The 17208-nt window shown below is 42.1% G+C and overlaps 1 protein-coding gene and 1 pseudogene across 1 annotated transcript; both read right to left on the bottom strand.

Annotated features, from left to right (window-relative positions):
• Positions 1 to 8875: 8875 nt before the first annotated feature.
• Positions 8876 to 10513, bottom strand: LOC121779228 (annotated as a pseudogene).
• A 1742-nt stretch (positions 10514 to 12255) lies between these two features.
• LOC121780258 (tetratricopeptide repeat protein 5-like) lies at positions 12256 to 15831 on the bottom strand. The gene is made up of 13 exons (XM_042177802.1): positions 15538 to 15831; positions 15352 to 15461; positions 14722 to 14832; positions 14568 to 14625; positions 14389 to 14478; positions 14165 to 14259; positions 14023 to 14076; positions 13618 to 13755; positions 13417 to 13474; positions 13214 to 13328; positions 13023 to 13092; positions 12801 to 12872; positions 12256 to 12658 (listed from the first exon to the last, which is right to left on the bottom strand). The coding sequence occupies exons 1-13, from the start codon at positions 15710 to 15712 to the stop codon at positions 12542 to 12544; spliced, it is 1263 nt and encodes a 420-aa protein (XP_042033736.1). The 5' UTR covers positions 15713 to 15831; the 3' UTR covers positions 12256 to 12541.
• Between the last annotated feature and the right edge of the window lie 1377 nt (positions 15832 to 17208).

Raw genomic sequence — 17208 nt, 5'->3', positions numbered from 1 at the left:
CACGAAACTATGTAGACAGGTGAGTCATATATCGTATATGTATATATATAATTGAGATCGTATGAGAAAAAATATATTCTACGTGAGAATTTAAAATAGACTAAAATTCAAATTAGTCTTTTACATTTGCCCAAAAAATTGTTTTGATTCTACACATTACATGTGTTAGCTTCTGGTACTAGACATTTTTTCTAGCCCATAATTAATAGTTTCGTGAAAATTGACGGTCAACTTGCATTTTGACAAAATTAGTAAGGTAATTATCATTCTAATTAACCATTTAAACCTAATTTTTGTTAATTATTATATGTCCGACTTTAGCAGCCCTAATTTAACATTTTTTGGTGTCCCACTTTAGAGTCCTGGTTAGAATATTTCATAAATGGTAATGGGTCTCACATTCTACTAACATTTTATTATAAAACTAATATATAAAAGTATGACTCACATTCAACTATTTTTTTCACCAACTTTCCTTTATATTTCTTAAATCCCGTGTCGAACTCAAATGAGACTCGTAAAGTGGGATGGGGAAGTAATTGACAAGATTATGTTTTAAATGGTAATTAACTCACTAATTTAGTTTAATCACAGTTAACCATCAATTTTTTTACAAACTGATGATTATGGCCTAAAACGTACTCTGTTTAGGATAAAAAAGCTAATATACCTAATGTGAAGAAATGTTTTTTGGGAAAATGTTGAAGACCGAATTGTTTGATTAGTGGGTGGGAGAAGTGAGTGAAGGAGAAGAGTAGATACAAGTAAGACATTTGTTTATTACTGTATATACTCAAACACCAAGGAATATCACAGACAGGAAAAAGACATAATTTCTACAAAACTGGACAAGCAAAAAAAAAAAAACAAAATAATATTTGGAGCTACTACATAAATTATTGTTTAAAATGAAGAGCGAGTGAAGAAGAAGGTAAATAGTGCACGCATTAGTTTCCTCTTGTTTAGAAATAGAAGGAAGACATTTTTTTTATTATATTCCTAATACGTATCTTAGATATTTTTCATTTTATTTTTATTTCATTCTTGAATTAACCTTTCAGGAATTACTACTATTTTTTATTTATTTATTCCAAGTTTGAAAATAATTAAGCCTATAAGTTATCAAATTTATTACTTACTGGCCAAAAACATGCCTGACAAACTCATAGTTTAGGATGTTTAGGTGGGTGATTAACATATGTTGTTAAATATTTTGACGTATAAAGTCTAGGTTTCATCCACTTATTTGCTATTTTTAGAGTTAACGAGTTTGTCGGAGTCTTGATGCAAAAATAGGTCTAAAACGGGCAAAACGGAGCGAATGGACTGATTCCAGAGATTTCACCCGGTCGGGCGTTGATGAGGCTCGTTTCACGCATGTATTTTATCATAAACTGCACTAAATTCGGTAAACTAACATCCAATTTTGAGTAGGTGTATGTGAAATCTGTCATTTTTAGAAAAATGAGTTGATCAACTAGGCAGACGAATGGATCAGGAGAATGAGCCAAATTGCTGCAGAAATGGATCAAGTTGGAGCAAATGACATGCAGTGGGAGCACCCAATGAGAAGACTAATGCGTAGCACAAGAAAAGATCCTTAAGGGAAAAGAAAAGTAGACTTTTCAAAGAACAAATGCCCTAGGGATCAAGACCTCACGCCTTCCTATAAATGGAGATAGAGAAGGAGGAAGGAGTGAGCTTCCATCGATGTGGAGAGATGTTCTCCACATCTCTCTTACTTTACCAAATTTCTCATTAAAACTTGTACCGTCCACAAATGTGACTATTTTTTTGGACAGAGAGAGTAACATTTCAGAACATGCTTTCAAGTGCCTAGTGAAAAACTAGGGCATGCGGACCAGATCATATATAAATATAGACGCGGCTAATGTCCTTGAGAGAACGCTGCACGGACCATCCATTTAGGATGCGGATTACCTCCAGTTTTCGAGAAGTGGAGTGAGATCACAAATAGTGCTATTCTATGGCATATGCCAAATGCATCGACAGATCACCCTCAAACACGATGCATAAACATGTTCATTCATACTTATCTTCAGACTTCATATGAATTAATATACGAGCATTTGAAGAGTGTCATTTAATATATACAATTCCAAGTACATAATAGCTCGCAGTATATCAAGACTCACTTCCAACAATTCCAAACATCACTCATCAACGATTGGTTTCTGCACAATATTATTATCATTCATATCATCACTTGCATATATATTTTCAAACTATAAATAAGGGGTACATAGTAATCATGTATTTTAGTTGATACTCCCACCCAAGAAGAACACACATACTGTTACGGACGTTCTCCGTAACGGCTCCGAGATCTTCCTTCTCGATGGGTGACGAGCAATTCCCACGACAACCTCGCGGACTTGCTCGTGAATTTGGCTGGATTTGTGGACGTCTTCCACGCAGCAGCCAAGAGAACGAAATAAATTACTTGCGGCACAAGATTTGTGTAGGGAAAATATTTCATTCATAAAAATAATGTGTTGATGAAATACCCTATTTTATACTAAAAACCCTAGGGCGGTTCGACGTATCCTAATTCATCCGGGAAAGAACCGCAAAGAAAACCCGAACGGGGCTTATAAATCAGGCCCGACTCAACAGTAAGTAAACTAAAGTTTCCAAAAATAGTAAAACATAAAAGGAAGGAAATAATCAAAAAAGAACAAAGTGAATCGGCTAGTTCGTGAACTTGTTCGGCGCCTTGAGCTTGTCTCTCGGCCTCAAGGATCTTTTCGACACAACTAGTTCTTCACTTCGGTTACTCCCGCACTGCGGCGGGCTGCTCGGCTGCGTCGTGCTGCTCGGCTTCGGGAGCGCTGCGTCGTGATGCTCGGCTGTCGTTGCCTCCAGCTCTGCATGCTCCAGCTCGGCATGCTCCAGCTCGGCATGCTCCAGCTCGGCATGCTCCAGCTCGGCATGCTCCAGCTCGGCATGCTCCAGCTCGGCCTGCCGCTCTGCCGTTGGTGGGGGTCCCGTATCAACCCCCCCTCCGTTACGAATCGCCTTGTCCTCAAGGCGAACCTCCGGGAACTGCCTCGCAATCGCCTCGATCGGTTCCCACGTTGGCGTGGATGCATCATCCTCCCACTGTACCAGGCACTGCTTTTCCGGTCGGCCCGCACGCCAGCTTACGCGCTCTTCCAACACGGCCACCGGCCGGACCACTGGCCTATCGCCAACAAACTCCGGCGGGAGTTTCACCCCGTCGACATCACCGTCTCCCGCCACAAACTCTCGTAATAAGCTAACGTGAAACACATTGTGGACTCTACTTCCCTCTGGGAGGCGCAATCTGTAGGCCACGGGCCCAATCCGCTCCAACACTTCGAAGGGGCCATAGAACCTCGGGGCCAGCTTAGCCGATAGCGGCTTCGCTATTGAATGCTGCCGATAAGGTTGCAGCTTTAGCCAGACGACATCCCCGACTTCAAACTCGACGTGGCGACGGTGTCGGTTCGCCACATCCGCCATCCGCTGTTGTGCTCGCAAAAGGTTACGCCGAAGGGTTACCAATAATTCCCCTCGCTGCCTGATAATATCTGCCACGTTGGGCGGCGTCTTCGCCGATGGCGGGGCCGCCACAAGTGAAGGAGGCTCTCTCCCGTACAAGGCACGATAAGGTGACGTGCCCAACGCGGAATGGTGAAAACAATTGAGAGCTAGCTCCGCCCACGGGAGAAAATTCGTCCATCTCGAGGGCTTATCCGATGCAAACGCGCGCAAATATTGCTCCAATCCCCGATTACGGACCTCCGTCTGTCCATCCGACTGCGGATGGTAAGCCGTAGAGAAGTGAAGTTTGGTTCCACTCAATCGCATCATTTCCTCCCATGTTGCGTTTAGGAACACCGAATCTCTATCCGAGACCAATGTTTTAGGAAAACCATGGTGCCGAACCACCGTATTAACAAAAAGCTGCGCCACTCGAAGGGCGTCGAACTTGGTGGGGAGGGGGGCAAAGTGAGCATACTTTGAAAGCCTGTCCACCACCACCATGATGACCGTGTAACCGCGTGATTGTGGGAGCCCGGTGATGAAGTCCATCGAGACATCCTCCCACACCTGCCAGGGGACCGGGAGCGGTTGCAATAACCCCGCCGGTTTCCGCGTCGAGTACTTTGTGGACTGACACACCACACATTTATTCACAAATGTCACCACGTCTTTGCGCATGTTTGGCCAATAAAAACCTGCCGCCAAAAGGCGGAACGTACGTTCGTGGCCAGGGTGACCCGCGGACGGCGAACAGTGGTGTTCCTGTAGTAATGCTTTCTTGGTACTGGACTCCGCGCTCACGAGCACCCTGCGATGATAATATATGAGGCCATCTGCCCACGTCAAATGTGCTGGGGCGTCACCAGACTGAATTTTAGACGCTAATTCAATCCAATCTGGTAGTGAAGCGGTCTCCTCCCGGAGCACCCGCATTACCTTCGGCACTGGTCGGTCCACGGATACGAGCAGCTGGTCGTCGGTCCCTGGCATGGGGTCGTCGGTCTGCACCCCTGACGCGTCGTGTTGACGGGATAAGGCGTCTGCTGCCTTATTTGTGATTCCACGTTTATATTCGATCACAAATTTGTATCCCATAAGCTTCCGGACATAAAGCTGTTGGTCCGGAGTCTGGACCACCTGTTGCAACAAGTCCTTTAGGCTCCTCTGATCCGTGCGAATAATGAACTCGCGCCCCAATAAATATTGACGCCACTTTTGCACGGCCTCCACAATAGCGTATAATTCCTTATGATACGTCGATGCTACCCTCCGACGAGGACCCAATTTCTTACTGAAGAACGCAATCGGGTGATTACGCTGCATTAGCACAGCCCCGATTCCCACATCGCAGGCGTCCGTTTCCACACAGAACTGCACGCTAAAATCTGGGAGCTGTAACACCGGGGCCGAAGTCATTGCTGACTTAAGCTCTGTAAAAGCGGCCTCGGCCTCAGTGGACCATACGAATGCCTCCTTTTTTAACAAATCGGTGAGGGGAGCCGCGATCGTGGCATAGTGCTTGACGAACCGACGATAGTAACCTGTCAGCCCCAAGAAACCCCTCAACTGCTTCACTGTATTCGGCCTCGGCCAGGCTGTCATTGCCTCCAATTTCGCGGGGTCCGCTTTGAGCTGGCCCCCGGAAAGTATGTGGCCCAAGTATTCGACTGTCAAACTGCAAAAGGAACACTTCGAAAGCTTGACAAAGAATCGATTCTCGCTAAGCAGCTTTAGAACCGCTGATAAGTGTTGCCCGTGCGACTCGAGTGTTGGGCTGTAGATTAGAATGTCATCGAAGAAAACGATGACACATTGTCGGAGCAACGGCTGGAAAATAGCATTCATGGCCGCTTGAAAGGTGGAAGGCGCGTTCGTGAGGCCGAATGGCATCACGAGGAACTCAAAGTGGCCATCATGAGTACGGAAGGCGGTTTTGAATATGTCGGCCTCACTCATACGGATTTGATGGTATCCTGAACGAAGATCCAGCTTTGTAAAATACTTGGCCTTGCCCAATTCGTCAAATAATTCATCTGCGGTCGGAATTGGAAAGTGATCCGGAACAGTAGCCTTATTGAGGGCCCGGTAATCGATACAGAAACGGAAACTTCCGTCTTTCTTTCGGATAAGAAGCACGGGAGACGAAAAAGGGCTGTGGCTGTGCCGGATGATGCCTTGCTCCATCATATCGCGTACCTGTTTCTCGATTTCTGCCTTTTGAAAATATGGGTACCTATATGGTCTCACATTGACCGGCTTCGTGTTGGGCAGAAGATGAATCCGATGGTCAAAGACGCGCGGCGGGGGCATGCCGCGTGGCTGCTCAAAAACGGAACGGTGCTCATACAACACCTCCACGATATCCCCTGGGAGGTCCGCGGGGAACTCCTCCTGCGTGCTGGGGTCGGCAGGGCCCACGTCACTGTGGAGAGGTACAATCTCATATAACTCGTGGCCGGCCCCCTGTGCCGTCAACATAGATAAGGAGTGTAAGGAAATCTGCTTAGGACTTGGCACCATGCCACGTAGGAACACCGCCTTTCCCTCTTGGGTAAACTCTAACGTCTTCTTGACAAAATCCGCAGAAACTTTCCCCAATGATTCTAACCACTTCATTCCCAAAATAACGTCCGGCCCATGGTGGGCGAGGACATGAAGATCCACCAAAAATAAGGTACCCTGCAGAGTCAATTTTGTAGAGCGGGCAATGTGGGTACAGAGTAGTGAAGCGCCGTTGCCGACTAGGACCCGGAATGGGCGAATCGGTGTCAACTCCAATTGGAGTCTCTCCGCAATCCGCGGATGGAGGAAGTCGAGAGTCGCTCCTGTGTCAATCAAAACTCGTACTGTAGTATCCCCCAACGTCCCCTGGACCATAAACGGTTTGGAGCTGCCCCGGCCATCCAAGGCGTGAAGGTGCGATAGGTCTGCTGTAATTAATTCCTCCCCGGGTACTTGGTCACCCGCATCTGCCTCTTGCGGGTCGTCCCCCTCGTCATCCATATAACAAAGCAACTTGACCTTACAAACGTGGCCTGCAACCCACCTTTCGGGGCAATGATAACAGAGACCTCGGCGTGCGCGCTCCGATTTTTCAGCATTCGACACCCGAACCGGGTATACCCGTGTCTTGTCCCCTTCTCGAACTAGCGAGTCCTGTTGGTGGGACCCGGCTGCTTGGGTCGCAACAGGGGCCGGAACGGCCCGCTGCTCCTTGCCAGGCCACGGACGGCGCTGGTATGATTGCGGCGGTTGCTGGCGTTCCTTGTGTGTTGCGGCCAAACGCAAGGCTAAAGCCATTGCCTCTGCCAACGACTCCGGGTACTGCAATTCTACTTTTTCTTGCAGAGGTTGTTTTAGTCCTTGAATAAAAATTGGAATCAAGGCTGATTCCGATAAATCAGTAACCCGATTAAGATATCGTTCGAACGTCGCGTGATAGTCAGCAACGGTAGTCGTCTGAACTAGCTTCGCGATCAACCCCGTGTAGTTCCTGAAGCTTTGGGGGTCAAATCGATGCCTGACGTCGGCCAAAAATTCTGGCCCAGTAACAACGCCATTCGTCTCCCGGTAATTAAATATCCACTCTGAAGCGGGCGGGTCGAAAAGCATTACCACATAATGCAAGCGCTCCGCCTCCGGAACTCGCTTGTGATCAAAATAGTACTGCACGCGAGAGATCCAATTTGGCGCGTCTGCCCCATTAAAGTGGGGCGCATCCATCTTTATGCCGGAAGAATAATCCGACCCCTGTCGGTTAAAACGTTCTCGACTTTGGGGCGGATCCCAGCAGGTTACCCCGCGCTCCTCGAACGTCTCATCATCCCAATCCTCGTGGCGTTGCGGTAGGTCCCAATTATCCCGACGGCGACCCGTTCTATTCCCCGCGTCGCCACGGTGCTGACCAGGGCGGCTTCCCCGGCCCGGAAGTAAGCCCTCCCCAAAACGATCCCCACGGCCACCCCGATAAGGGCGACCACGGCCCCGACCCAGATGACCGCTCCGACCATTCCCGCGGTACTCCTCCCACGCGTGGTCGGCGTCGTCCCAATCGGCCTCATGGCCCTCTGCCCGCGGCGGCGGGCGTCGCTCCACGCTATCGATCCGTCGATCCATCTTATCAAATCGTGCGTTCAACTGTGCAAACCCTAACGTGACCGGGTCGACGTGCGGCTGTCTCCCGTCGACGTCGCCAGGAATCCTCTGCCGCGTCGGGCCCAATTGCAGCCCCGACGAGGACTCTGCATGCGGAAATTCCGCCGACATTGATTGCGTAACCAAGTAGATTTTGAGTTTTCGGGATGAAAGCACCAGATGTTACGGACGTTCTCCGTAACGGCTCCGAGATCTTCCTTCTCGATGGGTGACGAGCAATTCCCACGACAACCTCGCGGACTTGCTCGTGAATTTGGCTGGATTTGTGGACGTCTTCCACGCAGCAGCCAAGAGAACGAAATAAATTACTTGCGGCACAAGATTTGTGTAGGGAAAATATTTCATTCATAAAAATAATGTGTTGATGAAATACCCTATTTTATACTAAAAACCCTAGGGCGGTTCGACGTAACCTAATTCATCCGGGAAAGAACCGCAAAGAAAACCCGAACTGGGCTTATAAATCAGGCCCGACTCAACAGTAAGTAAACTAAAGTTTCCAAAAATAGTAAAACATAAAAGGAAGGAAATAATCAAAAAAGAACAAAGTGAATCGGCTAGTTCGTGAACTTGTTCGGCGCCTTGAGCTTGTCTCTCGGCCTCAAGGATCTTTTCGACACAACTAGTTCTTCACTTCGGTTACTCCCGCACTGCGGCGGGCTGCTCGGCTGCGTCGTGCTGCTCGGCTTCGGGAGCGCTGCGTCGTGATGCTCGGCTGTCGTTGCCTCCAGCTCTGCATGCTCCAGCTCGGCATGCTCCAGCTCGGCATGCTCCAGCTCGGCATGCTCCAGCTCGGCATGCTCCAGCTCGGCCTGCCGCTCTGCCGTTGGTGGGGGTCCCGTATCACATACATATTTCATTGTGACACACCACGCCACAAAATAAGAAAGCACACATACATACATATATATTTGATTGTGATTTCCTAGACTTTATTGAACTATTGAAGTACTCTGTAAACATTGTTGTGTTTGATGTCTCGGGCCAACGATAACCGCGACTCCGGGAGCACGTACTAAACATGTTTGTGCTTGAGGATAGCAACAATGAAAACAGTTCTGTCATTTAAAGGATTTGCAAAGGCGGGTGAAGACTGGAGTTTCTTCTTTAAAAGGTCGAACGTTTCATCAGCGGTTTCAGCTCCAAACTTAAGAGTAAACATATTTTGATGAACCGCTCTAAAACATGCCTAGCCATCAACATTGAGAAATGTCCCATTCTTCAGAATATCCACTCTTTCTATGTTGAAACTATTGCTCTTTTCCAATATGGCCATTACCTCCTTTGGGGTGGGAAAATGGTATGGAATGTTGAATGTCTCTAACTTTGCCTAACTTAGTCTTCCCTGCAAAAGTCAAAATAGTCAATGATGAGAAGTCAAGATTTTTGTCCCGTTATATTTCTAACCAATTCATAATATTTCCCCTCCCAAAACTCCAATGTCTTTACATAAAACACACAAATTGGAAAAAAATGAAAAAATTTGAAAAAGAGAGAAAAGAGAACCTAAGAAATTAACGGCTATAATATTCCGCTCAAGAAACAATTCATAATTTATCGAATTATACAAAGGTTGAATGGGAAAACTACATATTAATCGAAGTATCTGTCCCAATTATTTTATTTTATAAGTCTCTATATTAACCGTCCATTTTTACTATTTTTAATACTAATTCATTTTAAACACATTTTACTACTCCAATATTACTCAGTCCATTCCTTAAAATTAGAAATTTCCTATTTTATATAAAAAAAATTCTCTAAAGCAGTGGGGGATTTATTCTCAACTAATAATACTTTACTCACTTTTTCTTTCAATATCTCTCTTTTTTTGACCAATTGTGAATTAAAATTCGTACCGTTTTAAAAGTGTCTTTTCACAAGTGATGCAGGTAGTAATATATAAAAATAAGATTCACATGCCATTAACCTCTTCAATTCAATTTTTCTTCACAAAAGTTAAAGCTCGTGCCCGGTCAAAATGGAGTACATATCATGGGTCGGAGAGAGTACCTTTTTGGCCATGTCGAGGAGGGAAGATCTGATAAGTTCGACCATCGACCCAACGGTATACTCTTTTAGTGGGTCCCAAAATTCAGGCACTCCGGGAATGAGAAGAGCCATAATCCCACCTTCCACCATCTCTACAGCCCTACACTTCAAGAATGAATCCAAATCCTTCTCAAGCTGACTCAAATAAGCATCATAAGCCTCCTCTCTCTCGTCACCACAATGCCATACAGACTCGAGGCCCTCGGCCGCCTTGGGCACCTTCGTCAGCCAGTGGAGCGCCCAAGAAGAGTATGCAAAGTGTACGGATGATGGCGGGAGAAGGCGGCCGTGGAAGTCTCCTGCTATCGTGGCTGCCTTGTAGCTTCTGTCGGGTGGGAGGGAACTGAAGAGGGTATTGAAATCGTTGGAGACGACGTCGTTGAAGTACACATAGAATTCTGGGGTTTTGAGGTCTGAAGATTCGTATTTGTGTTTGATGGCTTCGATGATCGTGTGCATGGCCGGAAAAGAGTTGTTTCCGGTTGAGCACCCGAAATCGGCAATGCTATTAGTTGAAATATCTAATTTTGTGGCGATTTCTTCTTCGATGATTGCCTTTGCAGCTTCCAATATTCCTCGCTTAATTTGTGTATGAGCAAACATCAATTAGTTAGAGATCGCATCATAAAAATATGAATGCAATAACTAATTATGAATTTATGATAGTAATATATGTATAGAATTAAACCTGGTAGGATGAGTTTTTGACATAGCTGAGAGGTCCATCGCCACCATTCATTGAAAAATGTACATTATCTTTGGAAATGGAATCCATCACGTACGAAAATATAAAGAAATGTGAATCATATGCATGTATATATAGAGAGAGTTGGAACTAAATGAGGATCTAAAATGAGAATTACGACCAATTAATAATATTCATTTAATTTATTGTTCTATAATATCAAAGCATGCCAAGTGACAATTTTGAATGAGAATTACGACGAATTAATAATATTCATTTAATTTATTGTTCAATTAATTTATACAGAAAATGGCATAACTGTCTATTAAAGTTTAGATGGTTGTGAGATATCCTAAAATTTTGAATAGCATTCTCATGGACTAATATAGTTTCGTGTATATATGCAATATTGATGTTGCTAATTTGTGATCTTTTTATCGATATTGATATAGTATATTCATTATCAAATTGCACGTTTATTTGTCAAATAAAAAAAGTATTGCACATGTTATTAAATTACAATCGACGACGTCGTACAATACACCCTATAAAAGATAGTACAAAATTAATATTAAGTCCCCACCATTGTCATGTACAACATAGGAGATCAAGCATATGTGTTCGGTTTTGGATATCTTATCTTGATATTTAACTTTTAAATATCAGCCATATACACAATCCACACGTTATTTATTAATGCCTATTTCGAATCTCCCGAAAAAATTGAAGTATTTTTCACTATTTTTATATATTTCTTCATTTCATGAAATAAAAAATCACAACGACGTGCCTGTAATATTCAAAGCCATAAATTTTCGGTCATAAATGTAATCGACTTGTAATTACTACTCAAATCTTGATGTACGCTATAAATTTTAATGCTTTATTGAACTTGATTGTAATAAAAACAGGTTTTTACATTTTTTAATTAATTTATCAATCGGATGATTTAAAATTTTAATAGAAGTCACATGCATTATTACATTTCAAAACATAGACGCTGATGTCCTCTTGAGGATGATGCACAGACCACCCATTTAGGATGCAAATAGACACCGAATAATGGGAAATAGCACAACACTGCTATTATATGGCATTCCAATCGTACCCACATATCACACTCTTGGATCATTAATACCTATTTTCATATCAATTAATGTACGAGCATTTGAAATCATTCCACAAATATAATTTAATAGGATTATTTACAATTACAAACATATGCTCCCTCTGCCCCAGTACAAGTGATGGCTTTCTTTTAGACACGAGATTTAAGAAAATGATATATATTGAGTTAAAGAAGAGACCGGAGAGAGTAAATTATGAGAGAGGAAAAACTAAGAGTAGGTTGGGCCGAGTCTCTTTCTGTAAATTCGAACCCGGCTCGGCCAGACTGTTGACAAAGTGAGGGAGGCTGGGTTGGGCTGGGCAGAAATTTTTTTTTTCATATACTATTTCTTTTAATTTTTTGTATATTTATTATGTTTTTACTTCGTACTAAACATTGTTGTGCTCGAGGATAGCAACAGCCACAATAGTTTTATCATTCAATAAAGTGGTTAGATTTGTTTTTTATTTAAATAAGCATTGTTTTTTATACACATAATCAAGACGAAAAATTGAATTTGTATGACATTATCTATTACAGTACATGAATAGAGTGAGGACATGTTTATACATTTACCTTAAATAAACCTTAAATCCTAAATCTCTAATTTATTGTCATATCAATCATTATTGCAATATGGAGTAAGATGTTAAGTGTCACTGCAATAGAAAATGCTACAGTATAACTTATATAATTGCAAGTAATTTAGTGACAACATGCGAAATGAAGTGAAGCTTCGAAGATGTATTCATGTCAAATGCTTAAAGTTTGAATATATGCTAAAAACAAAAGCTTTTACATACATTTCACCCCACACCTCAAGCATAGATTACAGACAAATTCAAACAATTTTCGTACAAAAAGATTAACAAAACCTCATTAAGAGCTTAGTTCCACTGTTGTATACAAACATACTTCTGTTTCACACACATCACCTATAGCTCTATGTCGTACTCGTTGCCATTCATTACCCGAGTTATGTGCATCCGGATGCAAACACCGGAACCTTATCACGTCTTGTTCTGGGCGTAGATTGATGTTTGAACAGAATGCTGAGGCGGCAAGGCTTTTCCATTAACAAGCATTTGCTCCATGAAATCAACACGGACTGATCTGAACTGGTACGACTGGTGGTAAAAAACAGACGATAATGAATAGTTGGTCGTAGATAGAAAAGAGGCAATCTGGCATTGTTTGTGCCTCTCAGATATATGAATAGTGTCAGCATTCTATGCAACATTGCATTAGTAGTAAATAATTCCAGCATACCTTTCCCTTCCAAGAAAAATCAATATATTGGTAAGAATGTTCCAGAATAGTGACTTGATCTCCTTCTTTAATCTGAAAGAACCAGCAAAAATGTGACAAGGTGAAAACTGTTCTCACCGAGCACAATCTAGCACAGTTTTTCTCAATTAAACAACGCGATTTGGAACATCAAAATATACGAAGGTCGATTCTGCATACAAAAAGGACAGAATCGCAACATACCGCCTCGTTATGTACTCCATAGACGGACAGAACATAGCATTTCTGACTTGGATCACATAGCAGATAGTAACTGTAATTTTTGTAGCAAGATGATGGAAAAGTAAGGTTAGAAGGTCTTTCACAATATAACTAATGTGGAAATGAAAACATTCAAACACAGGGTGTTCGGAGCAGAGAGGAAGCCAACTTACAACGGTGCCACATTTTCATGCTTAATGAAGAATATGACTTTTCCTACGATGCCAACTGCTTTGTTCAGACCTTCTGATAGACAATCTACAGTCTCTTTTTTGTAAGATGGGTTCACTAGGAGAAAAGTAAAAACAGAATATAAATAAAATATTCCTACCGTCAAACCACGGTCCACTAATACAAGGTAGTTCATATTGCTTACAATTTACACTAGCGAGAGATGATGCCATGGATGCTAGTCGTTTGACCTTGGTCTGCCCCTGCACATCAATGCTATGTTAAGTAACTACAACATTCAATCATAAAAAGGATGACCTAATCCAAAGATCTGTTTTTCTCAAAAAAAAAACGAAAGACGATCTAAATTTTCACTTCGCAAAAAAAAAAACAGGGGCCATCTTACTCGAAGCGAACTATCTATTTTGTCAAGAAGGCGAATGATCTTCTGAACTTCCTCCGTAGCATTTAGACCAGGATCCCTCAATGCAGCAGCTTCAAATCCACTCAGAGCTCTCTCATAGTTCTCTAGATATTTGTTCACCTATCAGAATCAGAAGAAAATACTCAGAAGGCTGTTACCACAGGAGTTAACTTTTAAGTGTATTAGGAGGTCTAAGCCTAATAAACAAACAACAAAAAAGGGCATAAAAGTGATAAGTGTTTTGACACAACAAATATAAACTTGCCAGTGACTAAGCAGAAGTAGTGGTGCTAAAAGTGAAAAAATATGCATCATAGAGAAGACTTTACTGGTATATCTGCTCGTAAAACACTTGAAAAGGGAATTAAGCAAGAGTAAGATCCTTACAATGGCACAGTTGAAATAGAGGTCAGGATTCGACTTCATTCTTTCATCCTTTTCCTGACAAATATAAAAAGGTATTAAAATCCTCAAGAGACTACTTCAGAAATTGCAGCATAGAAGCCTTTTATTTAACACAACAACTCACAGCAAGTTGGTACGACTTTAAAGATTGGAGAAGCTTTCCATGGTCCCAAGCTCCGGTGACAAAAAATGACGTGAGACAAGCATTCCCTAGATTATCTGTGTGAATCGAAGAAAAAATGTGAAGATCCAAATTAAAAGAGAAGAGAAAACAAAGTGTTAGTGTTAGTTGGACATATGATATAGCACAACAATTGGGCAGCTTTTACGATATCCGTTTAAACATACACCAAGAGTTCCCATCCTTGACATCAAGAGAGATGGCTTCTTTGGGATGCTTTATGCTGTCATCGACAATCTTAACCTGGTCTTCAGATCCTGGAAGGCATACATACATGTCTAACTATCAGCAATGCTATAGTGAAACCTTAATAAAAGTAGCAACCAGAATCAACTCACAATCTTACCTTGAGCCATTCTTCTTTCAAGCATCGATAATTGACAAAGAAGCCCTTTATGGGGACCCTGAAAGTTCACCCATTTTCACAGAAATTTTAGAGAACTGTACAACACTACAACTTAACTCTTCTCTGTCAAAATTACAGGATCAAACAGAATGACCTTGCTTAATCCAAGTGTAAAACAATTCTTTGCTGAAACTAGATCACCTTTCTTCCATATGCAGTTACCTAAGCTCAACCAAGCATCTGCAAGTGAAGGATTCAGCTTCACCTATTGGAAAATTGTTGTGATTAAAAGAATCAGCACAGATTAAGAAACAAAATCCACAAACGGTAAAAACACTTCAATGGTATCAAATTCCAAGATGCAGTAGGGAAACCGAACAACCCGTCATATTCAACCACAGTTAGCATCCTTTTCTACTCATTACCACTACTCTATAGGCTAAACCCTTTTTTACTAAGATGCATATGAACTACTATGAGATATCCCAAGGCCCTTGATAATAACCATCAATTGAGCAAATTTAGTTGATTCATACCAACGATACGATTGTAGAAATTGTAATAAGAAGGATACAAATACTTAATTATGTATCTTATCAATCACGAAAACTAAATGCGCCAATGTGATAATCTTCATCTAGCTTCTCTTACCAATTTCCAAAAAATCCAGCTGCATCGGAAGTTTTGAAATAACACTTAGAAACTAAGTTACCCACCAAAAGATAACATTTAAGATTCCCAACACAGAAAATAAACAACAAATTTAATTGCTTAGACTACTCACAGCCTTGGAGAGATGATCCTCAGCTTCTTTCTTATACTCAGGGAAAACATCCAACACTTTCCCTCTCAAATACTCAAAAGTGGCTCTATGCCCCGGCATCTTCCGTTTCTCTGCACCAAACAGTCAGTGAATCATTTCAGGTCAGATTTAAACTCGAGGCACTAATGCGTCTGCCCAAAATTAAACCTTGGGGAATTCTATCGAGCACTTGGAGGGAAAGATTGGACTCTGTTGAGAGCTTCGAAGCCTTTTCATCTGGACTTTCCGGAAAATAGGTGTCTCGAATGTTGTAGAGCAAATCGACAGCCCTTGACGCCTCCGCAAACAGATCTTCTGCAGTTTCCTTTGCCTCAATGCTCATATTGATACTTCAATCAACTAATTACTCGTATAATTTTCAGACACAGTGAATTGCTCGTATCGTTGATGAAGAGTTCTTCAGTGAAGAAGAAATTGGGGAAAAACCGTCTGGGTTTTTTAGGTTTCTGTTTTTATTTAATTTTAATTTTAATTTTAATTTAATTTAATTTAATTTAATTTAATTTAATTTAGCAAAACCATCAATCATTTTATTCTATTTCCTATTGTATTACAATAATGAAATGTAATTTATAATAAAATATCATCAGGGATTCGCAAGTATGGACGAACTAAAATAATGATAAATGAGAAGTACATAATTGTAGAGATTGTCAAATAGTGGGATCTCCTCTCCTTTTCAATAAATTTGGAGGCATAAATGGTTTAGACTATAGAGTTTATTCAACGACTATTATTCAACTCTTTTGTGCTATTAAACAATGTATTTAACTCAACCTTACATTACTAACTTTACTCGCTCTCTCTCTCTCTATCTCTCAAAATTGAAGCTAGTTATTAATCTTATGCACAAGTTGGTGCTTAGGTGATAAGAAGGTATGGTATGTAAGCAATTGATCCTTTGATTTCATGACTTATCGAAATAAGATACGTATTTCTTTATGCTTTCTTCTTCACTAGTACTGATGCTCCTATTTCTAGAAATTTGCCAAATCTTTTCTCACTTAATAAGAACACAAACACTTGGATGAATTGCTGTCAATTTACAATATGCAGAAGAGAAAGAACGGGGTTACCTACCCTTATTACTTCGAGTCCTCTCCTTTCTTTGCTTTGCCATAACGGCAATTGTTGGAAGCCGACTCCAAGTATCTTTGTCGAGGTCGGGTTGTGAAGGAAAGTGCCACCATTCACTATCCTTTCGGAATCAGTAGCAAATGCAGTGCTAACTCCTCCTTCACCGTCATCTGTCAAAACTCAACATCACCTCCAAAGCCTTTTACTAAGTAGCGAAATAGTGAGTATCTCTGTCAAAACTGTCTCTCATCTTCCTAATGAGCTGAGAACAGAGCTTCTTCCTATATCAATCACTACAGGGAAGTCCATTTTCCATCTCACCGCAATACAATTCAATGCTTGTGATGGGCGCGTTGGAGTTGGAGGGTGCATGCCAATCACCACTTGCAATGGCGTTAACTGTGAAAGAGCTTCAGTATACTTATGAGAGTATTCATGCCAGAAACAGTAGCTTCTTACACACATGCAATGGTTGAGAAACGAGTAGTACACAAGGTATAAAGGCCTTGTGAGTGATCTGTCGAATCCGTTCGACTCAAGCTGTATCTGCAGCTAGAGTCGAGGAAGGGAGGGGTCTAGCCATGCACTTCTTGTATTCGATGGAGCAAAATCAGCTATTCGATATCGTTGATGCAAAGGTTGCTAGGAAATGTCTGCATTTGAATGGTAAGAGAAGGCCAACAATGAAGGAAGTTGCACCTGACTTGGAAGCAATTCGAGCAAACAAACCATAAACAGAGT

This window comes from Salvia splendens, chromosome 19 (assembly GCF_004379255.2).
Source record: "Salvia splendens isolate huo1 chromosome 19, SspV2, whole genome shotgun sequence".
Lineage (NCBI taxonomy): Eukaryota > Viridiplantae > Streptophyta > Magnoliopsida > Lamiales > Lamiaceae > Salvia > Salvia splendens.
Note: the sequence above shows the minus strand (reverse complement) of the source record. Positions and strands in the feature narration are given on the sequence as shown.